The sequence below is a fragment of the Azolla caroliniana genome, unplaced genomic scaffold (genome assembly GCF_043228905.1).
Source record: "Azolla caroliniana isolate FFs.n. ecotype wild unplaced genomic scaffold, voAzoCaro1.0.p SCAF_1080, whole genome shotgun sequence".
NCBI classification, from domain to species: Eukaryota; Viridiplantae; Streptophyta; class Polypodiopsida; order Salviniales; family Salviniaceae; genus Azolla; species Azolla caroliniana.
In genome coordinates, this window is record NW_028231515.1 from 1,036 (window position 1) to 10,073 (window position 9,038).

At 35.7% G+C, this 9,038-nt stretch overlaps 1 protein-coding gene across 3 annotated transcripts; it reads right to left on the reverse strand.

Annotated features, from left to right (window-relative positions):
* Nucleotides 1-2,439: 2,439 nt before the first annotated feature.
* On the reverse strand, nucleotides 2,440-7,621 carry LOC147847390 (uncharacterized). 3 transcript variants are annotated; one of them, XM_087339249.1, is made up of 6 exons: nucleotides 7,418-7,621; nucleotides 7,304-7,331; nucleotides 6,514-6,585; nucleotides 3,960-4,064; nucleotides 3,277-3,419; nucleotides 2,440-2,569 (listed from the first exon to the last, which is right to left on the reverse strand). In XM_087339249.1, the coding sequence occupies exons 1-5, from the start codon at nucleotides 7,420-7,422 to the stop codon at nucleotides 3,303-3,305; spliced, it is 327 nt and encodes a 108-aa protein (XP_087195375.1). In that variant the 5' UTR covers nucleotides 7,423-7,621; the 3' UTR covers nucleotides 2,440-2,569; nucleotides 3,277-3,302. The 3 variants fall into 3 exon arrangements, with proteins under 3 accessions (XP_087195375.1, XP_087195374.1, XP_087195376.1); XM_087339248.1 differs by lacking the exon at nucleotides 2,440-2,569 and having other exon boundaries at nucleotides 3,138-3,419; nucleotides 7,418-7,620; XM_087339250.1 differs by lacking the exons at nucleotides 2,440-2,569; nucleotides 6,514-6,585; nucleotides 7,304-7,331; nucleotides 7,418-7,621 and adding exons at nucleotides 4,677-4,706; nucleotides 4,794-5,228 and having other exon boundaries at nucleotides 3,138-3,419.
* Nucleotides 7,622-9,038: the final 1,417 nt, after the last annotated feature.

A 9,038-nucleotide genomic window follows, 5' to 3' on the forward strand; every position in this document is an offset into this window, starting at 1 on the left:
ATCCCACACTTCTACTTCGTAAAGCAACACTTGGACCACCATAGCATTGAATAGCATCGAGAGAGAGAGAGAGAGAGAGAGAGAGAGAGAGAGAGAGAGAGAGATTTGGAATAACATCATTTATTAGTTAACAGAAGTGTCATTGCATCAGATCACATGTTTTAATGTTCTACCTACTCTTCCACCAATATAAAACAAGCATGCAACAATTTGATGCAACACAGTGTGGATTCATTACCTATTGTTAACTCTGTTAATTACTGAATGTGCTTTGTTGCTATCACTTAAAACTTAAATTGTTTTCAGAAAAACTTCTACATTCAATCTATATGTTGTCTTGCCTACGAATTACATGAGCCTAGGACAATCAATTGTATATAATAATGTATACGTTCGGTGATCCTTCATATTGAGGTGATTGAATGTATATCTTTCATTAAAGTAACAAAAAAAAATTCAAATTTAGAGTCTCCAATTGTTTGTATATATTCAAAAGTCAAATAATGATATACAAATGACCATTTGTTCAACGACATAGCCACTTTTTACCGTTGTGCCATATCTTGACAAGGTCAAAAAGATTGATTGGTCGAGTGGATGGGAAATATGAATATACCTTATATAAAGCCCACATACTAATCAATAAACTCTTGATATATCCATTTTTGTCAAATTTCCCTTCAAGCTCATTGGAGAAAAATATCTCTTGATACACTCGTCTTTGATAGTTTTCCTTGCAATTATGTTGGATGTCACTAATGATGATTTTATTGAGAGTTCTCTTCACATAAACTTCCAAGTAGTTGTGATTTCCTCTTATCCCTTGAGTATGTTGAGAGACTCCAAGTATAAACATATATGGTAGAAAATCATCTATTTTTGTTCTCTAGGAAAAGCGAAGGAATATATTGAGCATGTAGAAAATCCTGTTGGACTGCTTGAAATATGAAAAACGATATCTAGTTCATGCTAGAGGTGGAGAATTACTTTACAAAAGGTTGCAATTGCATTCCATTTAGTAGTGATTTAATATTGAAACAATGTGAACTAAAAAATAGCATAAATTCCCTAATCAACAAAACATGACGGATGGAGGTGCATAATAAAGAAATGAATTGATGGCATATATAATGCATCTCCATGATAAATGGAGCCTCCTTATCGCACCTCAATTTTAGTTTTTTTTATTGGGGGGGAGGGGGGGGGAGAGAATCGTTGACAATGTGCATGTTAAGCATTAGGCCACAACTTGTAGGTAGTGGTTCAATTTTGAAGGGCAACAAGGCATCTTCATTTGATTAGATTCTCCTTATCATATGTGTCCATTTTAGTGGGAGGAGAATCAAATCTTTGACCACATGCATTGTGAAATCAAGAGTCGGGAACTTGTAGTTGCTCCATTTTGAGGTAGGACCCCCAAAATACACTATAAGCAAATCTGTTTGTCAATGCTTATAAACCTGAACTTCCTATAACTGCAGCTTGGATAAAGCTAAATGGCAGCCCATATGGGCCAAATTATGTTGAAGAATCAGCATTAGAGTTATGTTTGTATGCAATAAATGTTGCAATTAGATGCATTACGAAGGCCCCACCAAAGAATATAAGCTTCAACTTATATGAAAACAATGACTAGAAGACACTATTGCTCTAGTATTCCAAATACAACACCAAGTCCGAGGTAAGAATAAAACTAAGGATGTATTCTTTCTTCTTGCAAACCTAGAGGATTTAGGGAATTTATACAGTACAAGAGGAGAGCTGAATGTTCCCCAGGTTTTAGATACACAGTTTGCTATGCTTTACAACTTTCATTGCTCAAGAGTTACATCAATGAAATGGATGTCTCATGTCAAGGTCCAACAACACAATCAAGTTCTAAGCATAATGTATAGACCAAGCAATACATATGTAACCTTCCCAATATAAACATCAAGAATATTAAATAGTAATACCCAATCACTACTTAAGTCAATCTGCAATACAACAATCTCGAAGAGAGGAATCTCACAAATTCTATGTTTAGTGAAGTTAAGACTAGTCATATCTTCAAACAAACTAGACCATACAACTTTTCTGACATCTAAACTCCATACTTATCCTATTTCTTCATTCCATGTACTCTATGATCAATCTGATGAATGAAGCTCAAAAAGAGAGCAATAACTATGGTTTGTCCATGGACATCCCTATATTGCTTACTTAATTCATTTCTATATACATGTTTCACACAATATTTTGATGAAATTATGAGCAAAAATAGTGTCTAGTGTTACCCTTTCTATTAGTCATTGATTTATCACTTCGAAATCTCCCATTCTAATGCATTGGGTAATACTAAATGCTACAAAAACTAAAAGATTCTGATATCCTTGCTTCAAATCTATTGGAAAGTTCATTGATCACACTGAAAAATTTGGTTCTTTAAACTAAGTTCAACCACATTGTATTGGATCCTATGCTTCTCCTTAAGCTTTTACCGTTCTACTAACTCTACCAGTTTGATCTGTTATGTGGTTTGATGATCTCCTTTCTTTGATCTCCATCAACATCTATTATTTCGTCCCTTCTGCTTCCAAATTCAAGCATATTGAGTATGTTAATAACAGTAAGCATAATCAGTCATTAGATATACGAAAATACACTCCACCACAGCTGATATTTTAATAATCCTGAATGCTATGCATGCATTTTATGGGTTTCTTTCATCTTATTCTTTTCCTTGCACACATAATCTAATAAGCACCTTTACAAGGGATTGTTGCTCAGAAAAAGATCTACACTTACATATCTGGAACATTGCTAGATTCATTTGCAAATCACTTAATACAAGATCTTAACGACATAAATCTGATAATCCTTTCGTTTATCTTATCAAGTTGACAGCTAGTTATGAATTGCAATTAAAATAGCAAAATTTCAACTACAGTTATACCATAATTTACCATACCAAGAGAACCATTGTGACTCCCATCTCTATTATAGCTATTTAAAATGCCAACTTCGTGAATTAAAAACCAAATAGCATAAATCCAATCCTAATCCTCACTTCTAGATTCAAAAGCTACAACAATGAAACATGCTGAATATTTCAAAGTATCACCAAATCATTAAAAAAGTAAGAAGGGTACAAGCAGGAATGAAAGCACCATGATAATTAAAAATATCATTGGCTAGTATAAAAACCTTTAGGAATTGTACAACAAAAAACAATTGACGTTGATTTTAAATGTGCAATACAATATACAAGTCTTCTGAAAAAAGTCAAAGTCTAACCATCTATAAAGGAATCTTCATTGCAATTATTTTGGATTTTTCAGCACAATGATAACAGAATCTCCTCTTAGAAACATTTTGCTGATGAATCTATCCTTGTTTACTGGCTTTGATTTCTTTTTCCCTTTCCCTGTCTTTGGCATCTGTGCACAATACCATAGGCTTAAGAAACATTAAAGCTTATAAAACCAAAAGAAGAAAGCAACGAAACAGTTAATTATAAATTCATTCAAAACAGTAGATTCAAACGAAAAAAACACGACTAAGATGCATTCAGTATAATAAAATTGGAACACTGTTAAAGGATCATAATATATTACATGATTGTATATAAACTCTATAAATAAAGACACTTAAGAGAGAGATAAGAAATTTGAGACAATAAAGAAACATAACAAATTTAAAACATTGTAATGGAACATAATTAAAAAATTAAGAATGTAAAGAAACGCAATCAATTTTAGGTATTGTAAAGACGCACAATATAATCTATATATTATAAAGAAGCATAATAAAATTTAACAGTGTAAAGGAACGTTATATAAAGAAACAAAAGACTATTTGAACGTTGTAGAAACAAAAAAAATATTTAACACTGTAAAGCAAAAGTAACATAAAAAATTTAAACATTTGTGAATCAATATGATAAAATTTGGAAAATTGTAAAGAATTAAGTGATTCACCTCTGTCCACATCTCTCTCACATTCTCAAGCACCATGTTGCAATGCCTATCAAAAGCCTTCACTCTCCCCAAGAGTTTCTTGTTATTCCTACAATTGATCAAAACCTGCATTTTCAAATACAATTCACAACAGCAGTGAATAATCCTCAAATCATTAGTTATGAGTATAACAAAAGTTTTTGGCAATGACTTCCTTCTTTGTTTTTATTCATGTTAAAAATTTTACTTGTTTTTAAGAAAAATGTGCAGGAATTTATTGGAAGTCGAAAATTAATTCTATAGTTTATAATTTTCATATATCATAGGTAGTAAATTTGAAAGATTAACAGTTACAATTTTGCCAATAGTGCCAAAAATGCCTTGATTGTACTTAGTGGGCGAGCTTGGTCACAGAATTAATGAATTATTCCATTATAGTTATTCTTGCTTTTTCTGGCCAGGGTTGGGAGCTTCTGTCAATCTACCATTGAAGCTTGATTTTAGAACTTTGAACTAAAACCTGCAATTGGGTGGTGTGCCAAGCTATCAAACCCCAGAAGCCCTCCAACTTGAAAGGCAGATTAACCTTAGACGCTCCCATAATAACTGTGGAGTTCCCTTTCCTCTGTATTTGATGGGCAAGTGACCGCAACCAGATTGCCCAGAGGGAAACTGGTATTATAAAACTAGTTTGGTTTTTCCCTGGCACATGAAGCCTCAAATCACTCACTAAACCACCTTTAGGATCCAGCAAGCTTCATAGATAAACTGCCTTACCCACAAACCTAGCCATTAGGGAAAGTTATACTAACTCTCGTGAGATTCCTTGATTTTCACATAAAATATAGAATTCACCTGAATTGAATTGCATTCCATTGTCCGATCAGATAGCTTTTAATTTAAATTCTCTCCATCTCCATCTAGTCAGACTAACTCCTCGTGAGATTCCTTGATTTTCACATAGATATGAAATTCATCTGAATTGAATTGCATTCCATAGTCCAATCAGAGAGCTTTCAAGTTTAATCTTCTCTCCATGTCTACCACAACCAACTGTAAAATAAGAGAAGTTTAATCAGATGCCTTCTCCTTGCTCTTCAACAGGTAAGCCCAAAGCTTCCTAATGGCACCATGGAAAAATATCAACTTGAACTTCGTCAGTAGACATGCTGGATGCATAGGCCTACCATGGTGTTTATTAACTCCAACGGATCCACAAGCATATTGTGGTTAGTCTTCATCCACTTTCTGGCTATATATAATGGGCCATTTTAGTTGCGTAAACTGCCTCACTTTGAAGGACATCATTGTATCTATATCTGCTCACTTTGAAGGACATCATTGTATCTATATCTGCTCACTTTGAAGGACACGGTTGTGTATCTCCATCATATTCGTTGTCTATCTTCATTGCACTCGGGGTGCTCCACGATCTAAGCATCCTGTAGTTCAGCCATTTGTGCTGATGTATCAGTCTGTCTGTATCAGTCTGTTCATGCACAGTCTGTAATCTTTCTAACTAAGGTTTAATCTCTTTTTTTATGTTGACATAAACATGCAAACTTCTGTAAGTGCTCTGATCACAGGTCTAAATCTCTCCTAGTTCAGAACCCTGGTCTCACCTGGACGCAAACAAATCCTGTGATTTACGCAACACTATGACCATATACAATGCAAGACTTGTGGCCAAGGGATCTGTGAAGAAGGGGATGTAGATTTTCGGAAGTTATTTACCCAGATTGCAAGGTTTGGAAAGATCTCGCCAGAACTGCCAATGTTCATGATGTGAACTGGAAAGTATGGCAGATGGATGTAGTGTGGGCAACCTTGTGCTATACATGGACAACTTAGTCCTGTTTAGATGCACAGAATGGGACCTCATTCTGTTCAAGAATTTAATGGCAGGCTGGATATGCTCCACTTTTGTCTGCAACATGAGGTGTATCAGCGCGACAGAGAAATATATGTCACTCAGAGAAATATGGCATTCAAGATGAAATATTGTAAACCAGCTTCCTTAATAACAGAGGGCAACATCAAGAAAATGAATTTATTTAGGAGCAAAAAAGGTGGAGGACCAACAAATATCTATCTACAGTTGAAACATTCTTGCACCAGTGTACTCAACCATACTTAGCCTATTAAGTTGATGTGCTGGCAAAGTTCACAACAAATATAGAAAAGATTCATTGGCAAGCCGTGATGCATATTTTCCCACATCTGAAGGGTATAGTCTGATTCAGCATTCTAAGTATGAGGAAAGGAAGGTAGTTAGCAAGATATTGTTATTCTGATCGGGTGGATGATCCAGAGCACAGAGGGTCAGCCTCCGAATATTATTTCTCAGAAAGGTTTACAATATTTTTCAGTACAACAAGGTCAGTTTTCATGGATGAAAGTGAATATGCACATGAAAACTCCTAACAAAAATCAGACCACATGTAAGAGTGAAATTAAGAGTATTGTTTTACACAGTAATTTAACGTCATCATTGTGTCCATATCGGCTCGCCTAGAGGTGCATGGAAGTATGTCCCTATTGTCTTTCTATGTACTGTAACTGCGATTATCCTTACCTGAGTATTGTTTTTTACGCTCATTGTTAATACAGAAAGAGGTCCGGTGTTAAACTCATCTTCCTTCTTCTCCTGAACCAGATAAATAAACACGAGTAAACACATATCAGAGAAGTAAAGACGCACATTCTCGGAAATAAAGAAACAAATTTCACAAAGGAAAAAATTTCAGGAAAAAAAAAACAACTGCTCAGAAAAAAAGGGTACCAAATCTCAGAAACAAAAACAGAGAAAGTTGGAAATAAAGGGGATGTATCGAAATCTGAAGATACACAAAATCTGACGGAAAGAGATACTGAGAAACGATAGCATTGAAATCAATTCTGAGAAAACGAAGATGATCAAAAAAGTTATTGAAACAAAGTGATGAATTTAAACCTGCAAAACGTAGAAATGACAACAAAAGTTTGATTACGAAATCGCAATCGAGAAATAAGCACTAATACTCAGGAACCAAAAGTATCTGAGAGAAAGCTGCATACGAATGCTGAGCTAAATATTTGATGTCACAAATCTAGAGAAGCAAAGACAAAAATCCTGAAAAACGAAAGTGATGGGTGAAGGGTTTCTTCGAGGATAAGATAGAGCTCTGATTAAGAAAGACAGGAAATCCTGTCAAAGGAAATTGATGACGGAAAAGCCGAGGGAAAAAAAAAACAGAATTTTAAAATGCATTCTGGCAAACAAAGAAGGTTGAAGAAAGAGAAGATGGAAAGAAATAATAAAACATAGAAAACAAGAAGGAAAAAAAAAGGAAGGAAGGAAGGGAGAGTGTATCGAAAGCTCATACCTGATCTTCATCCATTGGTCTTGCTCCACTGCAGAAAACAAAGAGTTTTTCAAGGAGATTTAGCATAAATAACATACAGATATAATGGAGAGGGACGAGGAAGAAAAAATGGACCTCATGATGATGATTATGGTGGTGCTGCCGCTGCTCAGGAAAAGAAAGAAACCGCTAGTCTGAAGAAGGAAGGAAGAACAAAACCCTTACTCAGAAGAAGTAACGAAGGGAGAAGGAAACCCTAATCTGGTCCACGATTGGAACCCTAATCTGTATCGTAAAGCTTTTGTTCCTTCCCTCTCCTTTCTCTGATATGAACAGAAGAGACAAAAACAAAACCAAAGAAAAGCCTTTCGCGCGCGCACCGGTTTCTTGTATTTCCATAAAATGCCCCTCTCTCGACTTTCCCTTTATTTCCCCGACATGCCCCTGTGAGAGCTTCTCTTTGGTTTTCCAATGGTGGATAACCCTAGAGGACCAATCGGGAATCTCATGAAAACCCTATAATAACCCTAGAAGGCCATGCCAATAAGGACTCTCATGAAAACCTTAGATGATTAATCTAGTCTCTCTCTCTCTCTCTCTCTCTCTTTTATCGTAATTACATTACCCTAGTGGTAAGTCATTACACTACTAGCCCTAGGTCTCCATTGGGCAACCTTACCAACTGAACTAGGCCTCGGCCCTCTCTCTCTCTCTCTCTCTCTCTCGTGAAAACACACAATTATATTAAAAAAATGTGTGTAAAAAACACTACTTACAATGGGTGCGACAATGGAGTATGGTCACCCACTAACTACACTGCATGGGTAGTGGAACATGTTGAATTGCCAATAGGCAAGACGAACACTCCACCGTGGAAAGAATTTCCACTTGCTCCAATAAAGAAAATGGCCACATTAGTACTCCCTTCAACTTTCGTAGATATGATTTCACTCCATGTCTACCATCAAATACAAAAGTGTTGCTCATATTCTAATTATGACGCAATCCCCAATATCTCATAAATGTTTAAACACCAATCTAGCCATGGTTGTTCTCTTGTTTGTAGAGGTAAGGGACCTTGCATCAATGAAATATTTTGTAGTTGTTGCCAAATAAACCCATAATTAGGCGGAATTCGTAATAATTGTCGCACTTCAGCAAACTCCAAAATTCTTTGAGATGGAGCCTCGACTATATCTCCCACCTCTTTGACCCCCAAACGAAAAAAACGATTAAATTGAGAGCGCAATCTCTCCTTTTCTGACCAACATAATAACCGAGAAGACACAAGCAACTCTTTTTGGAAAGAATTACAATGCTCTCTACTAGATGATGGTTTCCATACACATAACAGGAGTGCTTCTTGCCATGAGGTAACCAAGTGTTGAACACGTGTAGAGCCCAGAATCCTAAGTGAAATACATCCATTCAGTAATTGCCACCATGAAGCCTTAATCGTTGTCCTCCCATGTGTTAAACCCTTGTTCTCAATGAAATATTGAACAATAGATATCCATGGTTATGAGTTTGAACACATATCTTGTAATAATGAAAATCTACGAGCCATCATGTGCTTAGATAAGTTCAATATTCCAGCTCCCCCCAAGCGCTTAGGGGTTGCTAGATGATTCCATGCAACCCAAGTTATTCACATCTTATCCCTCTTCTTCCACAACAAATATCGAAGAGGTTGCAAAATAGAATGCAAAACCTTCTTTGTCCATGGAAACAATGGCAAGTAATATAATATCATGGG